This window comes from Perognathus longimembris, chromosome 7, assembly GCF_023159225.1.
Source record: "Perognathus longimembris pacificus isolate PPM17 chromosome 7, ASM2315922v1, whole genome shotgun sequence".
NCBI classification, from domain to species: domain Eukaryota; kingdom Metazoa; phylum Chordata; class Mammalia; order Rodentia; family Heteromyidae; genus Perognathus; species Perognathus longimembris.
The window spans coordinates 28,455,270-28,479,584 of NC_063167.1; the positions used below are offsets into that span (position 1 = coordinate 28,455,270).

The following is a 24,315-nucleotide window of genomic DNA, read 5'->3' on the forward strand; positions in this document are numbered from 1 at the left end:
GCAAGGACTGTAGGCGTGAGCACTGGCACCCAGCTTGTCCAGAGTTTCTACTTCCTCATTCAGCAGTCATCTGTGACTTGTTCTGCAGCATTAACCAGACAGACCAGATGTTAGCCCACCTTCAGTCCTTCTCTTCGGTGCCAGAACATTTCACCCTCCCAGACAGCACCAAGAGTGGAGTGCCCCTCTTCTACATCCCTCCAGGCTCCACCACCCCGGTGAGTGGCTCTGATGCTCAGTATCCTCTCTCATGCCTACCCAGACTGGAGCTGGCACAGCAGCTGGAACCCATGATCACTTCTTTTCCCTCTCTGTCAAATCTGAGGCCCCCTGTCCAAAGGCCTCAACTTCAGCTTTAAAAGCATCTCTTCTCCCCCTCCTAAGACCCTGGGGAAGAGAACAATCTAAGAGACTGCCCTTAACAGACCATAGATGCATGACATCTTGCAGTTGGTGGCGTTCCAACAAGCTATAAGCTTCCTCGCCCCGTTTCCATGCAGCATCTTTTATAGCTTCTTTTTTTTTTTTTTTTTTTTTTTTGCCAGTACTGGGCCTTGGACTCAGGGCCTGAGCACTGTCCCTGGCTTCTTTTTGCTCAAGGCTAGCACTCTGCCACTTGAGTCACAGCGCTACTTCTGGCCATTTTCTGTATATGTGGTGCTGGGGAATCGAACCCAGGGCTTCATGTATACTAGGCAAGCGCTCTTGCCACTAGGCTATATCCCCAGCCCGCTATAGCTTCTTTTGTCTTTTGCTTTCTTCACACTTGGTCCATGGCACTGATGGGTATACAGACCGCACAAGCAGTGGCTTGCATTACTCAGCAGCTTTCCTCTAAAGTTAGTGACATAAGCCAGGAAGATTCCATCCTCTTAGTGGACCAGCTTTAATAAGCTCTGAAGTCTGTCTCTGACTCAATCATCTTAATCCAGCCTTTATACTGGAAACCATTTTTGCCTCCATCCCAGGCTGGGCTATAACCCTTAACATTAACCCACTGCTGACTCTGACCTCCTGAATTGTCTGGGCTCTGTTTGCTCTTTGGAAGTTGTATCCTGCTTGTCCACAAATGCTTCTCTACAACTGCCTTTTCTGTCCCCAGGTGCTCTCCCTTCAGCCCAGTGGTTCCGACTCATCCCATGCCCAGTTTGCTGCCTATTGGAAGCCAGTGCTATCCATGGATGCTAATTCATGGCAGCGGTGGCTGCACATGCATCGCCTGGTGCTAATTCTGGAGCATGACACGTGGGTACCCTCAGGATGAGGGCCATGGTTTGGGTGGAGGAGCAAGAGCCAAAGGATAGAAAATGGTGGGAAGAGAGCACCAATTATTACCAATTTTCCTGTTCATTGGCCCTTATCACCTTAAGCAGGCCTATAAGAGAGAGATGGTCATCTTTCCTTTCCTCAAGACCAGGTCTAGGGACTGGGAATATGGCCTTGTGGCAAGAGTGCTTGCCTCGTATGCGTGAAGCCCTGGGTTTGATTCCTCAGTACCACATAAACAGAAAAGGCCAGAAGTGGCACTGTGGCTCAAGTGGGAGTGTGCTAGCCTTGAGCAAAAAGAAGCCAGGGACAGTGCCCAGGCCCTGAGTTCAAGCCCTAGGACTGGCAAAGCAAAAACAAAAAGAAGAAGAAGAACAGGTCTAGGAGGTCTGATCCCACTGTACACCCCTATTCCTAGACCAATCCCCAAGCACTTGCATACCCCGGGCAGCAATGGACGCTACAGCACTGTCCAGTGCAGGATCTCACACTCCTCGCTGACCTCTCTGCTTCGTGATTGGAGCAGTTTTGTGCTGGTTGAGGGCTATTCTTATGTCAAGCTGCTTTCCAGGTGGGCATTGTGATGTTCCTCACCCTTCCCCCATCATCTCATCCTGCATCTTCTCCTCTAACACCATGCCTCACCCTTACCTCCTCCTAAGCCCATTTGCTCCCAGCATAGGACTGTTGACTCACTCTCATTTCTCCCCAGTGCCCCAGACCAGCCCCCTTCCTCCTTCTACATGGTCCGCATCATTTCCAAGGCCCCGTGCATGGTTCTTCGCCTGGGTTTTCCCATTGGCACGCCAGCTCAGGCCCGGCACAAGGTGAGCTGGACCCTGACTGACTTCAAGACTGAGGATCCCTGGGGTATAGACAAACCCTGTTTTCCTCATCACCACAGGACCAAGTCTAGTAGGAAATGTTACCCCCAAGCCAACTAAAGCTTGAGAAATATGAAGGAGGCTTCTCTTGCCATGTAGGCCTCTCTCCCCAGACTTGGGAAGAGTTGGGAATAGTAGGGCATTGGCCTCATTTTCTCTACAGATCGTGTCAGACTTGCGGGAAGAGATCCTTCGCCTTCGTTTTCCCCATCGAGTACAAAGTAAAGAGCCTACACCAAAAGTGAAACGAAAAGGGCTGGGAGGTGTTGGTGGGGGCAATTCTCCCTCCAAGTCACCCCCCATGCTGGGACCACAGCAGGCCCTGTCAGACCGGCCCTGCCTTGTGGTCCTCCATAAGCCACTGGACAAGCTCCTCATTAGGTTTGTTTGGAAAACGGGGAGGGGGCCAGGAACCTGAAGGATGGCTGTGAATGGAGGTCAAGTAGGGAGTTGCCCCATTTTCCAGGTATGAGAAGTTACCTCTGGACTACCGAGCACCCTTCTTGCTGACACTGGAGCCACCAGGACCATTGCCTTTGGTGTCAGGCCGCTCAGCCTCATCTAGTCTAGCATCGCTGTCACGCTACCTCTACCACCAGCGCTGGCTGTGGAGTGTCCCATCAGGCCTGGCCCCAACGCTGCCACTCAGTGCCATCGCCCAGCTCCTCTCTGTCCTCACTGAGTATGTTACCTGGGCCTTCCAGGATTCTGGGGCAGGGTGAAAACAATGTGAATTCTGGATTTGGACACTGGCAGGCAGCTAAACCATACATTTCCCCTCTCCAAGCCCCAGTGGCAAGTACAGAGCAGGACTTGTGCTACTGCCCTCCTCATCTGTCCCCTGCCAACTGCTTATTTTGGCCACTGGCTTGGACCTGTGCCCTAAAGGACTGTTAATCTGGGCAGGGCCTGCACTGGTCTAGGCTGCCATGATGACTGCTGGGGGCTAGGTTTGTTGGGGCTCTATACTGAGTGTTTGTTCTTTCCTTTTCTTACTCTGATTCTGCCCCACTTTTATGGGTTTCAGAGTCCGACTTTCTGAAGGGTTCCATTTTGCCTGCAGTGGGGAGGGAATCATCAACATGGTCCTGGAGCTTCCAATTCAGGTATGTGGCAGTCTTCGTGATAGCTAACCCTAATGTCCATCAAAATCTAGAGACCCTCACCTTAGAGCTGTGGAGGGCTGTGGAGGGCTGTGGAGGGCTGCTGTGAAGTGTGTCTCACAGGAATCAGAGAACTTGGTTCCAGGACCAAGGCCTGAGGCCAGAGTCATAGGATCCTGTAGTGAGAGGATTCGATTTCTGAAGGCCATATCCAGGTCAGGCCAGGTCTCTGTACCATCCATGATTTACCCGGTGTCTCCCATGTATCCTTAGAATGAGCCACTGGGGCAAGCCGCTGCAGAAGAAAAGCACACGTGTGTTGTCCAGTATATCCTCTTTCCTCCTCACTCTACCTCCACCAAAGACAGGTAAGGCTCAGCCCTCTTTGAGAGGCATATCTCTGCACAAGCTTCCTCTTCATAGGGTCCCCTAAATGTCTAGCTCCCTTATCTTGAGATGATCTCCATCTCAATCCTGGAGGAAGGGCTGCTAATTTTAATTGTGTTACCAGTCCTTCAGCCTCATGCCTGCCTCGTTCTCCATGAGGCCCAACCCCTGCCAAGAGGCTCGTAGATTCCCTCTTGATCAGGCTCAGATCTCTTCCTCCTTTAGCTTCTCAACAGATGATGACAATGATGTGGAGGTAGAGGCGCTGGAGGGGGACTCTGAGCTCAATCTGGTCACTGAGGTGTGGGTGGAGCCACAATACGGGCGAGTGGGACCTGGCCCTGAAAGCTGGAAGCACCTACAGAACTTGACATACTCTGAGATCCCTCAAGCTGTAAGTGACCTCTGAACTATACCCCACCTCTTTTTTTTTTATTATCTATCCATCATTTATTCTTATTTGGCAAACATCAGGTGATAGGAGCAAAGGGTACATTGCTCACTACAGTTACACAATCATCTTTGCTGTATACAAGTTGTAAACATATTTAAGTTCATAAAATTCTGAGTGGAAAACATTCTATACCCCACCTCTTACTGGATTGTATCTCCTTTGGATACTGAAGCCTATGGGCTTCCTGGCCCTCTGAGTCTCTATCTACAATTATTTGGACTTCCTGGAGAGCCAGAGAAGGCCAGGGCTAGAAGAGGATAACTCCTGACCTCTGATGTTTTCTCCTAGCTCCATCCAAGGGATGCTGCCTGTATAGGCTCCATGCTGAGTTTTGAATACCTGATACAGCTATGCCAGAGCAAGGAATGGGGTCCTCTGCCCCCAGAGCCACGAGTCTCAGATGGTCAGTGGGGAAGGTGGCTCACTGGGTGGAACCGAGAGTGAGTAGAATGAAGGAAGCCACAAATAGATAATCTAGGTCTTGCTGTGTATCCTTCACCGTTCCCTCCCAGGACTGGATCAGGGAGGAGACACCTGTGTCCACGAGATCCCCTTTCACTTTGACCTACTAGGATTGCTCCCACAGTGCCAGCAGCTGCAGATGTTCTTCCTTCTGCTGTCCAGAGGTGGGTGATTTTAGTACCCACTCACCCTCACTGGGGGGCCAGCAAGCCAGGCCTTAAGGATATAGAGAACTGAGCACATATGAGTCCAGGAAGAACAAGTGCAGGATGTAGGGTAGGGGAGGCTAAGGTTGGAGGAAGGGCTTTGCTGGTTAGGGTGGACCCATGGGCTGTGGGCAGCAGGAGGCTCTCAGTGCTGAGCAGAGTATGTGTTGGGCAGAGCCAGAGGGTGTCCCTCTCGCCGAGGGGCCCTGTGCCACCAACGACATGGTGCTGTGCCTGCTGCACAGCTGCCTGGGACAGGAGCTGAGTGACCGGGAGATCCCACTGGCCCCTGCTGACCATGCTGCCTTCTTGAGCGAACTGTTGAGGCGGACCTGCTACGATCCAGGTGAACTCCCCACCTCTGAATGCCAGACTCCAACCCTTCCCCTATCCCCCTGGGTGGTTTCTGCCTTTAAGCGCTGGCCTCCCCATTCTCTTCCAATCAGAGCCCTGCCTCCAAGCTGGCTTTTCCTTCTTTGCCCTCTCTACTCCATTGTAGGTACAGAGGCCCCACCTACTGGGGGTGATGGGATCCTGAAGAATCAAGTAGTTGAGAGCACCCAGGCCCCTGGAGACCCAGCCCTTCCTTCCTTGGTGAGCACTGGTTCTTCCCTGTGAGCCCTTGTTATACCGGCTCCTTTCATCACCACACACCCGTGCCCATGCCAAATTTTCTTTCTTTCTTTGGTGGTGAGCATCACACCCAGATTTTTATTTGTTGAGATAGCGTCTCAAACTTGTAGCCCAGGCTAACCTAGAACCACAATTTGCTAACTTTCCAAGTAATTAGGATTACAGGTGTAAGCTACTGTGCCTGGCTCACAGCACTTTTCTTTCTTCCTTTTTTTTTTTTAAATTAGCATACATTAGTTGTACAAGGGCAAGTTCATTGTGACATTTCTACACATGTAAACAATGTATCTTGGTCATCCTCCTTCCCTCTGTCCCTCTCCATCTCCTCCACTTTCTTAAAACAATTTCAAAAGGTCTGACTCCTCTATTTCAATACATGTAAATAAATTATGTCAACTGTATTCATCCCCATTCATCTCTTAGCCCTCTTACTAATGGCCACCCCCTCCCTGTCATTCCTGTGTGTGCACACACACGCGTGTGTCTTAACTGCACCAAGAATTTTCACTATGGTATTTCAAATGTGCATATATTATGTTTTGCTCAGAAAAACCCTCTCTGTTGCTTTCTCTGCCCCTGCCCCCCCAGCCCTGTCCCCTATTAATCAGTATCTTTCACTGAGGTTTTTTTATGCCTTATTCATACATAGGTACACTGTATTTTGAAATTATTCACATTCTATCATTTTTTCTCTACCCCTTTCTCGACTCATGTTCTATATCGTATTTATGTGTATAAATTTATGCCTCTGGCATGTGTGTGGTATATGTGAATATGCATGTTTTTTAGGTGTAGCTTCTACATCTAAGCAAAAGCATATGGTATATGGCTTTTTGAGTTTGGCTTATCTCATGCAACATGATGTTCTCAGGTTGTAGATGACATTATTTTGTTTTTCTTTATTACTGTGTGATATTCTATGGTATGTATGTACCATAGCTTTTTTATCCATTCATCTGCTCATTCCACTGTTTGGCTAGTATGAACAGTGTTGCAATAGACATGAGTAGGCAGGTGTCTTTCTTACATATTTTTTGCATTTTTTGGAGTATATGCCTAGTAGTGCTATGGCAGAGTCATAGATAGGTCTGATTTTAGCCTTTTGAGAAACCTCCATACTTATTTCCAACAATTATACTGGTATATTCTCACCAGTAATATATGAGGGTTCCTTTATCCCCATATCCTCACCAGCTTTTGTTGTTTTCTTGATGATTACCATTGTTAAATGGAATGGTAGTGCAGTTTTGACTTACATTTCCTTTATGGTTAAGAATATCGAAGACTTCTTCATGAATTGGTTGGCCTTTCTATTTCTCCTTCTGAGAACTTTCTGTTCAATTCACTTGCCATTTATTAATTGGATTATTATTTATCTCTTATTATTATTTATCTCTTTTGTTTCTTCTATCTCTTTGTATATTTTAGTTATTAATCTTTCATCTTTTGACTAGCTGGGGAAGATTTTTCTCTCATTCTGTAGGCTGTCTTTTGGTTCTGGTAACCGTTTTCTTTTGCTGTGCAGAAACTTCTATGTGTGCCATTATTGAGGCTTGAACTCAGGGCTTCATGCTCTCACTTGCCTTTTATTTGTTTGTTTTTTCTTTCACTCTTAGCTGGTCCTCTACAACCTGAACCACTCTTCCAGTTCTAGCTTTTTGCTGGCTAATTGGAAATAAGAGTCTTTGGGCCAGTGCTGTAATCTACCTACTTAGGAGGCTGATCTTTTTCAAAAGACCTACTTGTTGTTTTGCTGCTTCTTTATATAGTTTTTATTTCATTCATTTCTGTCTTTATCTTTACTGTTTCTGTCTATGAATTTTGGATTTGGCTTGTTTCTGTTTGTTTTAAAAGATTTTCTAGAAGTTTGCATTTTTAGGCTGTTTGAAAGCTTTATGTTCTTTTGATGTAGGTACTCATAGCTATACATTTTCCTGTTAAACTACACTGCCTCTGCTATATCCCAAAGGTTGTGGTAGGTTGTGTTTTCATTTTCATTAGATGGAAGGGACTATTTGATTTCTCTTTTTATTTCTTTAGTGATCCACTCATCATTCAACAAATGTATTGTTCGTCCTCCATGTGTTTGTTTTCTGTGGAATCTGTGGTCTGCTGTTGAGTTCTAGTTAAATTCTATTATAGTCTGATAGAATACAGAGAGTTATTTCAATTTTCTTATATTTCCCTAGCCTCGCTTTATTTCCTGGAGTATGATCTATTTTGGAGAAGGTTCCATGGGCTGCTGAAAAGAATGTGTATTATATTGCTACTGAATGAAATACTATGTAAATACCTGCTTAACCCATTTAGCCTATGGTATCATTTAGTTCTGTGGGGGGTTTTTGACCAATGCTGGGGCTTGAACTCCGGGCCTCAGCACTGTCCCTGGCTTCTTTTTCTCAAGGCTAGCACTCTACCACTTGAGCCACAGCATCACTTCTGGCTTTTTCTATATATGTGGTACTGAGGAATCGAACCCAGGGCTTCATGTATATGAAGCGAGCACTTTACCACTAGGCCATATTCCCAGCCCCTGTGGTTTCTTTTGATCTTTGAATGATATGTTTATTGGTGAGAGTGGTTTACTGAAGTTTCACTATTATTATGCTTGTAAGTCCCAAAGTGTGCCAGTTTGGGGTGGATCCTTCCCTTTATTAGCATAAAGTAACTTTTGTCTCTTCTGACTGATTTCTGTTTGAAGTCTTTTATCAGGTATAGGTAAAGCTACTTCTGCCTGTTTTCAGGGTACCTGTGCTTTTTCTATTCTTTCAGCCTATATTTGTCTTTGTCAGTGGCAATGTGTTTCTTGTAGACAACACATGGCTTAATCTTGGTTTTTAATCCAAATTGCCATTTTACATCTTTTGAGTTAAGACAATTAACATAAATATTGAAAGGTATGTCATATTTCCTGTCATCTTGTTGTTTTTAATGATACTTTCTTTCCTATTCCTTCTTTTCTAATCTACTTATCTAGTTGGGTTTATACTTTCCTGTATTTTCTTTCCTTTTTTTTTTTTTTTAAATCATTCCTGGGCTTGAACTCTAAAAGGCTTGCAATTATATATTACTTGGCTCCTCTCTTTTGAAGTTTTCCATATTCTTTGTTCTATATATTTGCATATACAAACACTGTAATGTGTCTAGGGATGTATCTTCTCTGACCTTGCCAATTTGGTTCACACAGATGACCTCTTTCTTGAAGCTAGGGATGTTTTCTGCTATTACTTTATTGAATAGGTTTTCAATACCTTTCGTTTGTATTTCTTCCCCTCTTTTTGTACCCACAGATTTATGTTTGATCTTTTTGTTGTTTTGTTTTGTTTTGTGTTTTGCCAGTCCTGGGGCTTGAACTCAGGACCTGAGCTTTTTGCTCGAGGCTAGCATTCTACCACTTGTGCCACAACGCCACTTCTGGTTTATATATATTATGTATTATATATTATATATATAATATATATATTATATATATATATATTGCTGAGGAATCGAGCCCAGGGCTTCATGTATACAAAGTGAGCACTTTACCATTAGGCCGTATTCCCAGCCCCAGGTTTGATCTTTTGATGAGGTCTGAGAGTACTTGCAAATTCCACTCCTATTTTTTCCCAAAGTGTTTGACTTGTGTTTTTCCTCTGCATTATCTTCAACCCCTAATTACCTGGTACAAGTTTTCGACTTGTTTTATTACCTGAGCTTTTGATTGAGTTTTTTGTTTGGGCTTTTAAAATCCTCATGTCCAGGATCTCAACTTGATTTATTGAATTCCTCTCTTCCTTCTTCTGGTGCTGGTACTGCAGCGTGAACTCAGGGCCTATGGTCATGTCTGGCCCTCTACCACTTAAGCTATACCTCCTGTTCTGGCTTTTTGTTGGCTAATTTTAGACAAGATTCTCGAGGATTTGTCTGCCTGGGCTGGATTTGAGTTGAAATCCCCAGATTTCATCCTCTTGAGTAGCTAGGGTTTCAGACATGAGCTACCCATGCCCAGTTTGAATTTATCTTTTATAACCTGCTTGTCTTCTTTATTTTATTCAGCTATTTGTGTTCTCTGTTTTTAATATTTCATTATAATAAAAGTGATATACAGAAGGGTTACAGTTAAATAAGTCAGACTAGTATACTTATTTTTAGACAGTGTCACCCCTTCCCACACTCTCTCCTAGTATTTATATTCTCTTGTTTGAATCCTCTCCGAATTTATTCAGGTGCTTAAACATTACCTTCTTTATTTTATTGAGCATTCTTGTCATTGTTTTTTGAGCTCTTTATTTGAACTTTTTCATAACTCTCACTTCAAGTCTTTATAGTGGAGTTACTGGCTTTGGAAGGAGACATGTTGTCTTGTTTATTTATGAATTTAGTGCCTCTGGAACTTACACATCTGGGTCTAAGGTTTTGTGGCGATTTTATTCTCCCAGCTTTTTAGTTGGTGATTTCTTACAGATTACTTAAGATTGGATAATCACTGGGTTCCTATTAATAGATATGAAGGGTGAGTCTCAGTTGTTAAATAATTCTGATACTCAAGATACCGTGTACATAACTCTTCTCCACTCAAGGTGAAGAAGATAGTCTGTAAAAGCTGTGGCAGTTGATAAACCACACCACTTTATATTTGTGGCTATCTGTAATGAAAAGTACTACTCTGTCACCACTAGTCTGATATCTTTAGATGAATATAGAAACAAATAGGTATCTTCATGACCCAGGAACACCTTAATTAACCAGAGTGGTAATAGGAAGGAGATAGCAGAGCTACTGCTCATGAATACTAGGTGTTTTGTTATACAGGGAAGGAACTTGTGGGAAATAAGTCTAATAGGAAAAGTTAAAGAGGAAATGGATTGAGTTAGTAAGGAAACAAAAATCTAGCTAACATACCAGGTAGGGTAGGCAAAATTAAGAGAATTACACATATACAATAACAATGAAGAAACAAAAGGAAGCAAAAAGAAAGCCAAGTAGAACTCAAAACACCGAACATGAAACAAAAACACATAAAAGGAATGATATTCAGGCACTTAATGAGAGTATAGCTGATGAGAAAAGATTAAGGTTATGGGAACAGAGGTAGAAGGAAATGTGGGTAACAAAATAGTTATACTTGGTAGATAGAAGTAAAGTATACATGAGGAAGAGCTAGTAAATGAGGATGAAAGTATTGAATATTGAAAGGTAGATGTTATTGTACAGATATTTGATGAATTCAAAGAAAAGGAAGGGAGGAGGGATAAACAGAACTTTTTGAAAAGTGAACCGAAAAGGGCTAAATGGCTTATACTAAAAAGTGAAACTAAAAAGTAAATGGCTTATGTCAGACACACAGAAAAAAGTATACAGTTAAACAAATAAAAAAGTTAAAACCAAGCTGGACACTGGTGGCTCATGCCTATAATCCTAGCTACCAGGAGGCTCAGATCTAAGGATCACAGTTTGAAGCTAGCCTAGGCAGAAAAGTTCCCGTGAGACTCTTACTTCCAGTTAACCACTCAAAACCCACTTGGCATTGTGGCTCTCATGGTAGAACACTAGATTTGAGCACAAAGGGGCTGAGAGACAATGCCCAGGCCCTGAGTGCCCAGGCTTCAACTCAGGGCTTGGGCACTGTCCTTGAGCCTAAACCCTACAACTGACCAAGAAAGAAAGGTAAAACTGAAATAGTAAATTAGACATGTAAAAAAGTATGAGTTTTTAAATTATTCTTTTATGTATATATGTAAATATATTTCTATATATGCATGTATATTTGAATATATGTATGCATATTTATACTTGTATATATACCTGTGTGTGTGTATACACATACCCATACCCATATACTGCTGCAAGGTGCAGGGGGCTGTGGAAATAGTGTGTTCTTTAGATCTGGGTTTGAGGGCTCTATCCTCCTCAGCAGTCAGCACTCGGAGCTTGTATAAAAAGTAATTCATAGAACTCCCATTCAAAAGTTCATTTTATCCTAGCCTCTGGCTATGCAGTTCTCTCCTAGCCAGTGAGGGTGGAGTCGTGGAAAATTACCACACCCCTACCTTCAGAGTCTCTGCTGCCTGTTTGTTATAGAGCCTGAGCTCTGTGACCTGGCCAGTAGTCTCTGAGCTCCTTGACTTCCAGATAGCTGCTGCCTTGTGGGATCCTAGCTGTCTCTGATAGTGGCTTTTTCTGGGCATTATGAATGGCCAAGATTCAGCTCTCTGTGGGAGAAAACAATGGCCAACAGATCTTGTAGGTTGCTCTAATAGTCTGTTTCTCTCTTACAGAGTATGGGTCTTGAAACTTTAAGGCCTCTCATCTCTACCCAACCCCCTCAGTGGCGCTGCTATGCAAGGCTTGTGACCCCACAACATATGTTTCTGACTTTTCTCCCAGCGACTTTCTCAGGTACCAACTGCTAACCTTCCTCACTAATCACTTTTGGTATAAAACCTTGAGCTCACTCACTGGCCTATCAGATAGCCCTGATTTTTTTGTCTCTTCCGCAGATGTTCAACGTCTGGCTGCTTGCGGCTTGGAGGGCCCCTTTCAAGAGGAAGCAAAGCCTAAGTTTGGGGATTGGAGTGGAGTCCCCAACCTGAAAGAGATGGAAGGAACTGGGATCAAGGCTACAAAGCCGCAAGTCCCTGTTCTCAGTATAACCCCAGCTGATGGTAAGGCTGCTGATGGAAGTCAGTTAAGTGGGAATGGGATGGGCAAATAGAGGGTGTGAAGACTATGGGACATCTTTCCTCACAGACAGTGTCTATGATCAAGGCGAGCCAAGCCTACCCTTCCGTCGGGATTTACCGGCTTATACTGGGCGTCAGATTTCCCAGACAGAGGGTACAGAGGGACTGCGGACTCGGTGTCCTGTCTACATCTATAACTGTTCATTGGAAGCACTAAGAGAGCAAATGGTTGGCGTACAGCCCCCTCAGGCACCTCGAGACCTCATCTTTAGGTGAGTGAGTGCCCTTGACTTTGACCTGATGTCTTTCCCAGACAGTTTGGACATACATTCAGTGGTAGTCAACAGGAACTTAGCTTCCTAGGTGCATCCCACCAGCTTCTTGGTTAGTTTTCTTCAAGTCATTTGAACATGCTATGGATGATCCGCTGGAGTACAGGCGGCTGATGAGTTCAAGGTACCCCTTAGGGGAGTTGTCTAAGCTGTTTTCCCTCCCATTCCTAGGACTCAGTTCCTGGACCATCCCTCTGCCTCAGTGTGGATGGAACCCAGGTATAAAGAGGCAGCCACACATTGTACCTTGCTACAGGAGCATGCACAACGGTGCTATGTTCGTGGTGAGTAAGAAGGCCTTGTAAAGGACTGGATCAGTGGGAGCAGATAAGTGGAGATGGCAGGTGGGGAATGGAGAGACTGTTCCAGAGCTGACCCTGACCATGGTCCACCCTACTTCCATCAGGGCTGTTCCGGAGCTTACAGCAGGCACAGAATGTGACTTGCCAGGATTTGCTGACAGCAGTGGATGCCTGTGAGGAGCTACTACAAGAAATAGACATCACCTCTTTCTTGCTTGCACTGTGTGGCCACACTTGGGGTTTGCCTCATGCACCCCCAAGCCCTGGTCCTCTAAGCCCAGGGCCCTTCAGCAGCAGCATTGAGGAGGGCCCAGAGCCTCGAGAACGAGCTATCTTAGCTTCTGAGTCCAGGTTAGGGTTGTTCTTGAATGATGTTGGGGCAGGAAGGCACACAGATCAAGTCCTTATTCAAAGGCATAGCCAGATATAGTGGCCCACATCTGTTTTCCCAGCTACTTGGGAAGAAGAGGCAGGAGGATCACAAGTTACTGTACCAACAAAATACAAACAAAAGGCTAGAGTTGTTGCCTAAGCGGTAGAGTACTTGCCTAGCATGTTTGAAACCTTAGGTTCAGTCCCTAGTACTGGGGGTTAGAGGAGGGAGGAATGGGGGACCTTCCAATCCAGGAATGTAGCATGGCATGTTACTAGCTTTCTACCTGCCATACAGGATGCTTTCTCCCACTTGGCTCTAGCAGCAGTCTCACTCCCAGGCCAGTGCCCAGGACTTAGCTTCTTTGATGTGGTGTAATGAGCCACGTCACAGCTATCGAGTTCCCAGTTACCAAAGTTCACTTTGGCAAAGTGGAGGCTTTCTTTGAGGCCCTCCATAGAATAGTAACAGTCTCCCAAACTAATTTGTGTATATCATCAAGTCAAAACCTATTTTGCTCACAGTGAGCCCCTCCCTTAAGGCTTGACAGGTTCCAGGTGAAGGACTGGAGGGAAAAAGCAAGCAAGCAGACAGCTCTTGTGTTAGCCTCCACAGTGTGTTGCCATTGGAACTAGAGTGGTGGGGATACTCCTCGGTCAGAACTTGGGAGTTCCCAATTCTCATGCCCCCAAAGTGAATGCACAACCAGCCTTGCTTCTGTACATGCCTTCTCCATTCATCCTCCACCTAGTGAGACAAATCAGAAAACTACCATCATCCATACTTTGTTTCACAGAAATGTCTGGCCCTTAGATGTGGAGGTTAGAACTCAAATGAGTGGGTTGGTTCCCCTTGCTTGTGTCACCACACAGCTGTGGTGCTACACTACACAGGTGGAGACCAGTGTGCACTGCTCCCCAGTTGGGAAGCAGACACTTTAACACTTACTAGTTCTTAACACTGGTTTGCTTTCTCCCCAACCTCAACTACTCAGTATAGAGACAGAGGACCTAAGTGAGCCAGAGTTTCAGAGCACCCGTGTCCTTGGTAATTCAGACCCTGGCCCAGAGATCTTTCTGACAGATGTCTGCCAGCTCAGAGGGGAAGCACACGATGCCCTTCATGGTCTCATCCAGGTGAGGACAAAAGAGGGATAGAGTCCTACTCATTCAGAGGACAGTGTTCTCCGGGTTGAGGGTATGCATCTGTCTTGTTCTAGCAAAAAAGACTAATGTTCTTCCAGGGCAGACTGACATCATAGCTCTTTTTAAACCCCACAACAGGAGAAGTTCCTAGAGATCAGCCGTCTCCACTTCCGCACAGTACCCTCCAATCCCCACTACTTCTTCTACTGCCCTCCCTCCAGTAGGCGAGAGGTGAGTGGCTTTCTTCCTTCCGGCTCTTGTGTCCCCATCCCAGAGCCCCCAAGGACCTACCTGGATCCTCTTGAAGCCTGAGTATGGCTCTTGTCCTGCTTGGAGCCGCTGTATTTTTCTTAATTTTTTTTTTTTTTTTGGCCAGGATGAGGGTCCCCGGGACACAGTAGACAGAAAAGTCAGTGACCTTGAGTTTTCAGAGGCTGAGCTCATGGGAGAAGAAGGTGTGTGATCAAGGTGGGGGAGGCTGTATGTCAGGCCCCAGGGACCTCCACTGCCATCCTTGTCTGTTGACCATGTTCCATGCCCCACCAGGATATACATCTGCCTGTTGTGTGGTCACTGAGAGTGACCCAGAGCTGGAAGTGGAATACCGAGAGAGCCGTGAACCTGACCTGGGGCTCACAGGGCTAGACTCTGCCTCACTGTCAGACGCAGACACTGTTAATCCTGATGAAGACTCCTTCAGTATCTTGGGAGGCGACTCACCCACTGGGCCTGAAAGCCTCATGCATGACCTGCCACCCCTCTTCCTACACCTTACATGCTCTGTGCGGCTGCGTGGGCAGCACAGCTCAGTACCTGTGTGCAGCCTGCCCACCTGCCTGAGTGAGTTTTGGGGAACCCAGGGGGTAAGGCCAGAGTTCATAGTAAAGCTTGCTTACCTGTCTGGAAGTAGAGGACAGCCTGGGAGTACGGAAGCTATGCTTTTCCCAGGGTCCCCAGCAACCTCTTAACTGTCCCTCTCTCCCAGGTCAGGTGCTTTCTAGTCTGGAAGGACCCCCAATTGGAGGCCGAGTTCTCCTAAGAGACCTCAGTATCACTCTGGATGTCTTTGTGCTGACTTTGCCACTAGAAGTGGAGCTCCCTCCCGCCTCGGACCCTCAGCACCATCGGTGTGGCAGCCAGCTTGGTAGGGGGTGGGGGGCCTGGGACCTTGTGGAAATTGGGGACCATTAGAAGGGGACCTGGGGACTAAGGAGACCTGGAGGATACACTGGGAGAATATTACCCCCTGACCTTTGACTTTTGCTCATCCTGTTCAGGTCAACATCTGAGAGCAGTGCTTCATTCCCACGGTCCCCAGGGCAACCATCATCCTTAAGATCAGATGATGGCCTGGGGCCCCCACTTCCACCCCCAGAAGAAGAGAGGTATATGTTCTTACGCTCCTCTCAGAGTTCCTCATTTCCTTCCGTTTCATTTTTCTGGAAACTAGTATCTAAACCTTTCTTCCATTTAGGCACTCGGGACTATCCAATTTAACCATACCCCACAGACTGGCTATTGAAACCACCATGAGTGAGGTGAGGGCCTTCTATGCCCCAGCATGAGCAGCAGACGCCTAATGCTGTAATCCATACCCCTTCCATCATATGAATGAGATGAGGTACCCTTTTATTCTGATATTGAAAGGAGGTCTGGAAGGCATCTCTCAGGATTCTCAGTCTAGAAGACAGAGTATCTTCTAAAATGTTCTGGTCTAGAATTGAGATAAAGCTTCATTAAGCGAGGGGTTGCGCTCTGCCTGTAGATCCGCTGGTTGTTGGAAGATGAGATGGTGGGGGCACTGCGAAGAGGGGGCATTCCCCAGAGCCCTGCCCTGCATCGAGCGGCTGCCCACATCCATAGCTCTCCCGGGCGCTCCACCTGCCTTCGACAAACCCTTCCACTGAGTTTTGTGTTTGGGCCAGAGCGCTCCCTCACTCAATTCAAGGAGGTAAGCTGCCTTCAAAGTACTTTATGGTTGGATTGGGCCCAATCTTCCTGGACCCCAGGCACAGAACTAGAAGATTTTCTTAGTGTGAGTCCATAGAATTATCCTTCCTGTCTCCCCCCTCATCATATTGTCTGCCCCCTCATCCCTATGCCTGGCAGCCCAACTCAATGGAAAGAGTCCCAGCTTCTGACCTTGTCACTGGGCCTGTTGCCAAATCACCAACCTTTTCTTACCTAAGCAGTGAGGTTGTTGGCATCTGCTTCACCTGATAGTTGAAGTGTCTGGTAAGGAAGCGTAGGATGCTGTGTATTGGGAAGGCTGCTTTTGCTTAAGCTATGACCTTGGCTCCTGCTCCCCAGGAGTTCCGCCACCTCTACCTTCCTGGACACATTCTCCTTGAGGACCCTGACAGTGGCTTCTTCTTTGTGGCAGTTGGCCAACAGCCAGGTGGGCCCCAAGGGGAGACCCCTTCAGAGGCCTGGGCTTGGCACAGCCATGAGGACAGGGCTGAAGGTGGTGAAGGGGAGGTAAGTCTGACCCGGGGGTGGGGGAGGGGAAGAAGGGTGGCAATGTGTATGTGGTACTATACATCAGTCTTGATTTCTGTCCCTCAGGCCCTGACAGCCAGCCCCCATGCCCTTGGCTCCCCGGAAGATTCTGAGTGCACCCCCATCATCAGTCTGCCGAGCCTACCAGAGGAAGGTAAGAGGCTGTAAATCTGGCCCAGCTTCTGTTTCTAGAGGCCCTAGAAAATATCCAGAGAAGTTCCAGATGTTTCCCTTCTCTGTCCAGGGAGTCAACCTGGGCCCAGCCGGGGACCAAGCCTCATGTCCAGTCAAGGCAGTGTGGACTCAGATCACCTAGGTAAGCTGGGGCAGAAGTGGAGAATTTGAAGATGACGGCAGGTGGTCTAGGACTGTACAGAGAAAGATCTGGGCAGGGGCATCAGAAGGAGCTCATTTGAAGGGAATCATTAAGCTCAAGCTGAGCTAAGGATGAGTTAAACTTCATTATGTTTGACACAGGTTATGATGGTGGAAGCAGCGGCTCTGACAGTGAGGAGCCCAATGAGACGCTTGGTGAGAAGGCTTCCTTCACACTGCGGACTCCACCTGGGCCAGCACCTCCTCAGCCTTCATTCTCAGGCCTGCCTGGGCCTTGCTTGCCTGACTTCTGGCTTATTGCTCGAGTACTGCAAGATCGTGTGGAAGTGTATGCACATGCACGGTAAGTGGAAGCCTTACCGGAAGTTAAGGAAGGAAGGCCTACATCCAGGCCTCATTTAGCCACTTTTTCATGTTCCCACAAGACCTGACTGGTGTTATTAAGAGTTAGACTTGAGACTGAGAGCTTCAGTCTAATTTGTACTCTTAAGACTGAAGCTCCAGATTGCTTCCCAGATCTTCCTAGCAAAGCACACTGCTCTCACCTTTCTTAATGGAGTAGCAAAGCTAATGGGGATTTTGGCTTCCAACTGAGCATTAACATTTACAATTCAGAGCAGCTTCAAAGAATGATATAACAATGGAGTAATAAAGCCAGGCACCAGTGGCTCACACCTGTTATCTTAGCTACTCAGGAGGCTGAGTTCTGAGAATCAAGGTTTGAAGCCAGCCCAGGCAAGAAAGACTGTTAGACTTTTTTCTCCCCTTTGGCCAGTCCTGGAGCTTGAACTCATGCTGCTTTTGCTCAAGCTTAGCACTCTACCCCTTGAGCTACAGTGCCATTTTGGCTTTTTCTAAGTAGTTTATTGGAGATAAGAGTCTCGCTGACTTTTTCTGCCCAGGCTGGCTCCAGACCGAGATCCTCAGATCTCAGCCTCCTGAGTAGCTAAGATTACAGGTGTGAGACTTATCTCCAATTAGCCACCACAAAACTGGAAGTGCAGCTGTGGCTCAAAGTGTGGTAGAGTGTTAGCTTTGAGCAGATAGTGCCCAGGCCTTGAATTCAAGCCCTCATGACTGTCAAAAACAAACAAAAAAAGGAGCATTCTATAGGCACTCTTCAAGCATTTTACATGGTTCAGCTTATCTAATATGTATAACAGCCCTACACTATATTATCCTGAGGATATGAAGGAAGTAACTGCATAAAAGCAGTGAAATACTTGCCCAAGGTCACATAAGTGGTCAAGCCAGATTATAGCTAGCCATCTACTTAAATGTTCTCTGTTCTTGGGAATGGGGTTGAGAGAAGAAAAGACTACTCTGATGAAGAGCCTCTGTGTATGATGCAAGTGTTAGTGTAGTACCATCTTGGAGCAGGTAGTGAGGCAGGCATGATGCTGAGCCTTCTAGAACTGCTCTTGAGAATTCCATTTTCTCCCTTTCCTGTCAGTTTCACTTCCCTTTGTCCAGTCCTGCTTCCTTCTTGTTGTTCCCCAGCTCACATTCATGACACAACTCCCTCTCCACCACAGTTCTGTGTCTGATCCATCCATCCTTCCTAGGAGCCTGATTCGAGAGGATGGGGGACCTGGCACTGAGTGTCGCCATCTGCAGCAGCTCCTGGTGAGGCGAGTTGGGGAGATCTGCAGGGAAGTCAACCAGGTAAGAGTAGCCAGGGCCAGGGTTCTCCTGCACTTCAATACAACAGACCAAAAGAGCAAGTGGTTTCCAGAAACTTGACTTTTAGAGGCTGTCAGTGTATCTCAGACTCAGTAACTATGGGCTATTCTCTTTGACCCATTCTGTAGTTACTCCTTACCAATCAGGAAGCTCTCCAACCCATCCCCAGAAATGGAGTTACCTTTTTTTTTTGTTGTTGTTAGTAATGGAGCTTGAACTCAGGGCCTGAATGCTGTCCCTAAGATCTTTTTGTTCAAGGCTAGTGCTCTACCACTTTGAGCCATAGCATCACTTTTGATTTTCTGATGGTTAATTAGAGTTAAGAGTCTCATGGACTTTCCTGCCCAGGCTGGCTTCAAACCTTGATCCTCAGAGCTCATCCTCCTGAGTAGTTAGGATTACAGGAATGAACCACCAGCACCCAGCTGAGTTACCTTTTTATTTCTTAGCAGTAACTGCAACATTCCCTACCCTTGCACTGTGTGCCAGCACTAGAGATTTACTTTGAAACTGATTCTGTGGAGCTTAGAGGGACAGAGATATTGAATAAAAGTATACAAATTACTTCAGTGATGGTTGTGAAGAATTCTCAGAGGACAAGCAGAGACTGCTATGAGAACATATAATAAGGGAGAAGCTGACCATCCAAAGTAGTTTTTAGCTTGAGGAGTGAAGGAGGGTTTCTAGATTCTGACCAAGAGAAAGGACAAGTGCTCTTCACTGGGTTTACTTTCAGACCTGAGCTCATTTAGAGCAGGGCACTAGCTCGTATTACTGAGGTCCTTTTATGTGGATGGTGGTATTGTTTTGGTTTTGAGATAGGTTCTCAGTATGTAGCCCAGTCTGGTCTCCTAATTTTGACCTCTTATTTTGACCTTCAGTAATGGTAGTCAAAATGGTGGGCATTCTCTCTGGCCTCTGGTCCTCCTGACCCTTATCCATTTAGTTGGAGGAATTTTGGTTTTCTTACGTCTTACTCTTTTTCCCAGCGACTGCTCCTTCAGGACCTGCATGACAGTCATGTATGTAACTCCCTTCTGGTGGCAGAGAGTGAGGAAGATCTGTGGCGTAGCGAGACACCCTTCCACTCCCGTCAGCGGGCACTGCTACCTAGTGACGGTAGGACCCCACCCAACAGACTCCCCCACACAGTGGTGCCACTGCTCTTCCTTATATCTAGTCCTTGGATTAGAGTCATGGGTAAGTTAGGATGCCTGAATCCTACTCCTGCTAGGTCATCAGTGACTTTCATGAAAGCAGTTTCATTGGAGAGATGGAAGCTGATAACATGAAAAAGTCAAGATAGAGAGGAGGGAAGAGAATAACTGTTATTTCAAGTCGTGTTGAAAAAAAGAGAACAACTGAAGGAAGATAGAGGCAAGGAAGGAACTTTAATACAGAGACTTGTGTATGTTTATGTTCCATAGTGATAGTGCCAATAAGCAGGAAGATTAACAGCTGGGAATCACATGGCTCCTTACGCTCAAGCCTCCAAATGGCCTTTCTTTTTTTTTTTTTTTTAGCCAGTCCTTGGGCTTGGACTCAGGGCCTGAGCACTGTCCCTGGCTTCTTTTTGCTCAAGGCTAGCACTCTGCCACTTGGGCCACAGCGCCACTTCTGGCCATTTTCTGTATATGTGGTGCTGGGGAATCGAACCCAGGGCCTCATGTATATGAGGCAAGCACTCTTGCCACTAGGCCATATCCCCAGCCCCAAATGGCCTTTCTTGATACTGACTGTGGTGGTTTGGTTTGGTTTGGTTTGGGGGCTTGAACTCAAGGCCTCTCAGCTTTTTTCACTCAAGGCTGATGCTCTACCACTTAAGCCAGACCACCACTTCTGTGGCTTTTTGCTGGTTAAGTAGGGATAAGACTGTCATGGATAGCTGGGCACCAATGGCTCATGCCTGTAATCCAAGCTCCTCAGGAGGCTGAAATCTGAAGATCACAGCCCAGGCTGGCTTTAAACCTTGATTCTCATATCTCAGCCTCTTAAGTAGCTAAGATTACAGATGTGAGCCACCAGTGCCCAGCTTTGATATCCAAAGTGTTTCTCTTTCTCGTAGAGGAGTAGACAGGGATGAAGAGTCTAAAAGAGTGAGAAAAAGTAGGCCAGTTCCCACATGGAAGAAAAACAGAAAGGAGAGGCTGTGGTCCTGTAGAAGGATTTGCTTTTTGACTGGCTGTCCCTCTAGACAGTCAGGCACAGTGCTCCTTTGAGTGTTTGGGGATTTTATGTCATGGTAAGGAACTGGTAAGTAAATCTACTTGAGCTGGTAATAGGAGTCTCAACACTTCCTTCCCCTTCTTTTACTTTTAACCTCTTTTCCTAGCCCCTAGAGGAGAAACCAAATCTTGTTCTTTTACAATTCTTCCTTCTGGCTTAAAATCAGACCACTCTTTATTTTTAACATTCTCAAGAATGCCAGGACAATGCCTCTCAGCACATCTTGGGACGTTTCCTCGTATTAAAGCAGAAACCCCATAACTTGAGGACTCACATGATTTTCAAGACAGTTTCTGCAACCTGAGAACATGGCTAGGACAACAAAGCACCTCTACTTCAGGGTGACTCCTACCAGCCTGGGATGTTAGACCAGTCAGAATCCAGACACAGCTTTTCTTCATTTTAGTTGCTATCTTTTTCCCTGAAACCCTTAGCAACAGCATTCTGTGCCAGTTTCTATGCAGAAACTCTGAAGTCTCCTGAGTATCCTGTTTGTTGCTGACATCTGACAGCATTTCTGGGAAACAAGACTTTTCACCTACTGAAGGTTCCTTGTCCACCTACAAACCTGACAAAGATCAAACAAGGCATTGGACTGTGGCCATGGCTCTTAAGTATTGTCATACCACCCTTTGGTATATCTATCCTCCAAAGCACAGGATATATTTTCCCCCACTCCACAGCTGGAATACATAAATAACCTTAGCCTTTCTGTTTTAATGAGGCTACTGTTGCAGCTTCCTTTGAGGATGATGGCTAATAGGGCTCCCGACATATGTCATAACAGGGCCCAAACCCCTTGGCATCGTCTTCAGAATTGCCTCATGCTTTGCTTTTGTCAACACTTGTCCTTGGTTCCTTCTCAAGTCTCCTTGAGATGGTTCTGAAAGCCTCCGTGTGTGACCTGGCTTCCTAAGGACATGCCTTTGCCTTGCCATGCCTTGTCACCAAAGATCAGCTTTCCCTGACAAGCAGATAGACAGGGTCAAGAGATCTGGGGATGCTGAGAATAAGTGGCTAGTTCCCAGGTGAGCATTCTGGTGAAGAGCTAGGAATCTTGTTCCTAATCCATGTTTTCTCTCCTCCAGATTATGCTGCTGATGAGAGCTGTGCACCCCGAGGGTATCTGGCAGCCACCATGCAGTTTGTCCCTGGCCATTTCTCCTGTGATGTTGTATGGGGAACTGTGATCCGAGTCCATTCACGCCTCAAGATGGGGCCTAGTATGGGGGTCTCTCGGGGTATGTAATTGGCACGAGACAGCAGGTGGTGGGTGAAAGTAGGGAAGGGAATTTTTTAAGTCCATGTTACTCCCCTAGCCATACAGGCCCTGCGCTCTGTGCTCAATGCCTTTTCTGTGGTGAACCGGAAGAATATGTTTGTTTATCAAGAGCGAGCAACCAAGGCTGTATATTATCTCCGGTATGTAGATCCTGAAAAGATGGGTTAAAGTTAGGGACGAGTTGAAGTCAAGAGACATGTTCATACCTCGCCACTCTTTCTCAGGCTCCTGGAGACATCTTGCAGTGACCGGCCATGGGAAGGAGATAGCCTGCCCCCTTCCCTAGCTCTGTCCCGGAGCCAGGAGCCTATCTACTCTGAGGAAGCCTCGGCATGTATTATTCCCACTCCTCATTTCCCCTGTGCTCCCTAGAGCTAGAACCTGACCGTATTTGTCCCTGCAGGGTCCTCGTTCTCCCATGGACATGGCTTCCAGCCGCAGTTCAGATGCTGCTCGCCCTGTGGGCCAAGTGGACAGACATATCCAGTTATTGGTACATGGTGTCGGGCAGGCAGGTAAACACTGAAAGGTTTGGAAGTGACTCATTATATCCCAGAATCCTTGAGAACTTCTCTCAGAGTCGCCTCCTACTCTGCCCTGAGCCCCCTCTTCCAGTTACTGCTATGAGCAGGAGCTAGGTGGGGGAGGACAGACTCCAGTAACACTTAGGTGGATTGGAATAAGAGCCAACTGAGATACAATGGGAAGAAGAGCTGGGTGACTATAGGATAGTTGGCTCCATTGGTCTGAGACCAGGGGTGGACTAGAGTGAAGATGAAGAGTTCGTTTTGGGCTATGTTGAGTCTAAAGTATCTAGGTAAGGTGTGCCAGGTCGCAGGCTAACACTGTTACATGCCTTCTTCTCAACATTCACAACACACATGCGGGGTTGATGAGTGCACCGAGCCTTTGAAGTAAAATTTTTCATGTGCCCATAGGTACAATGAGTAGCTTGGCAGAACTAGACCCTACTTCTGGCACCTTCCAGCGCTGGCACTCCCCACAGCCGCCAGTATATGAGGGTTGGCATGGGGGCAGCTGGATCTTATACCAATGTCCCTGTCTTTGGCAATGGCTTTGTGCAGGCCCTGAGATCACAGATGAGCTAGTGCGGGTCCTGCGTCGGCGCCTGGATGAGGCCACGCTGGATGTCATCACAGTCATGCTGGTCCGGAACTGCAAGCTGACACCAGCTGACGTGGGGGTCAGTTCCTTCCACACGCTCCTTCTCAGGCCCAGCTGTAGGTATCTGACCAATCTAGGCTGGAGCTTAACACATTCAGCTGACTTCCCTTTTGCCGGGCTAAATTTACCTCCCCCGGTGTGGGGATGCTAAGCTTACTCCCTTATCAGTGCTCCCCTTTTCACCCTCTCCCCTGGGCACCCGACCAGCAGGCGGCCAAGGTGGAGCGAAGGGACACAGGCTAGCCTAAGGTGCACGTGGCCAAACGAGATCCCCTTTTCCTCCCTCCTTACCCACCAAGGAAGCCAGGCGCAGACGGATCTCGGAGATGCTTCGGAGAGCAATCCAGTTTAATCGGGAGGGACTCACAGTAATATAGTAGTGATGACGAGGATTGAGCTTGTCCATCCAAGAGCAGCTCCCAAGGACCTCCCTCATGGGTTAACGTCACTTCCCATAGTACCGCCCTCTGGGCAAAGCGCGTGAAAAGGGAGCACACGGTGCTTGCTGGCGCAAGGTGGGGGATGATCTCAAAGCTATCCCTTCTGGTTCTGGACCCAGAAGGAGATAGGTGTGGCTCACTTCCACACTGCCCCAGGGCTGGCCGAAGGGCGGCGTCTCGGGAGCGCTCTCCTCGCCCTTCCCCCCCTTAAGGCCAAGATGAATCCCCAACACCCTTTTCTGATTTTCAGTTCATTCAGCCTCCCGGAAGTCTCCCCTCAGAAGTGCTACATCTGGCCCTGCCCTGCTCCTGTAGGCCCTGGCTTCCAGCCCTGGCCTGGTACCTGAGGCAAAATCTGCTCATCTTCCTGCACTCTCCAAAGTACACAGACAGCAACAGCCGGAACCACTTCAAAGTGAGATTGTCTTCACCCCTCTCCACATTCATGTGGA

General features: G+C 46.9%; 1 protein-coding gene across 3 annotated transcripts in view; it reads left to right on the forward strand.

Moving 5' to 3' along the window:
• The window catches only part of Szt2 (SZT2 subunit of KICSTOR complex), a 57,354-nt gene that overhangs the window by 20,246 nt on the left and 12,793 nt on the right, over positions 1-24,315 (forward strand). For 2 of the 3 annotated variants that reach the window (XM_048351062.1, XM_048351064.1), the window contains 38 exons: positions 89-218; positions 1,103-1,245; positions 1,685-1,837; positions 1,979-2,093; positions 2,314-2,531; positions 2,617-2,832; positions 3,178-3,256; positions 3,527-3,621; positions 3,866-4,034; positions 4,383-4,497; positions 4,607-4,720; positions 4,938-5,108; positions 5,262-5,356; positions 11,656-11,776; positions 11,878-12,042; positions 12,128-12,332; positions 12,564-12,676; positions 12,799-13,045; positions 14,062-14,203; positions 14,351-14,443; positions 14,589-14,667; positions 14,759-15,052; positions 15,198-15,339; positions 15,490-15,597; positions 15,687-15,750; positions 15,978-16,163; positions 16,523-16,690; positions 16,778-16,865; positions 16,935-17,027; positions 17,189-17,390; positions 18,613-18,712; positions 19,720-19,849; positions 22,045-22,197; positions 22,276-22,378; positions 22,463-22,568; positions 22,642-22,753; positions 23,324-23,442; positions 24,114-24,278. In XM_048351062.1, coding sequence (XP_048207019.1) covers positions 89-218; positions 1,103-1,245; positions 1,685-1,837; positions 1,979-2,093; positions 2,314-2,531; positions 2,617-2,832; positions 3,178-3,256; positions 3,527-3,621; positions 3,866-4,034; positions 4,383-4,497; positions 4,607-4,720; positions 4,938-5,108; positions 5,262-5,356; positions 11,656-11,776; positions 11,878-12,042; positions 12,128-12,332; positions 12,564-12,676; positions 12,799-13,045; positions 14,062-14,203; positions 14,351-14,443; positions 14,589-14,667; positions 14,759-15,052; positions 15,198-15,339; positions 15,490-15,597; positions 15,687-15,750; positions 15,978-16,163; positions 16,523-16,690; positions 16,778-16,865; positions 16,935-17,027; positions 17,189-17,390; positions 18,613-18,712; positions 19,720-19,849; positions 22,045-22,197; positions 22,276-22,378; positions 22,463-22,568; positions 22,642-22,753; positions 23,324-23,442; positions 24,114-24,278 — 5,311 coding nt within the window. The remainder of the gene's footprint in view (positions 1-88; positions 219-1,102; positions 1,246-1,684; positions 1,838-1,978; positions 2,094-2,313; positions 2,532-2,616; positions 2,833-3,177; positions 3,257-3,526; positions 3,622-3,865; positions 4,035-4,382; positions 4,498-4,606; positions 4,721-4,937; positions 5,109-5,261; positions 5,357-11,655; positions 11,777-11,877; positions 12,043-12,127; positions 12,333-12,563; positions 12,677-12,798; positions 13,046-14,061; positions 14,204-14,350; positions 14,444-14,588; positions 14,668-14,758; positions 15,053-15,197; positions 15,340-15,489; positions 15,598-15,686; positions 15,751-15,977; positions 16,164-16,522; positions 16,691-16,777; positions 16,866-16,934; positions 17,028-17,188; positions 17,391-18,612; positions 18,713-19,719; positions 19,850-22,044; positions 22,198-22,275; positions 22,379-22,462; positions 22,569-22,641; positions 22,754-23,323; positions 23,443-24,113; positions 24,279-24,315) is intronic. The other variant, XM_048351063.1, reaches the window with a different exon arrangement.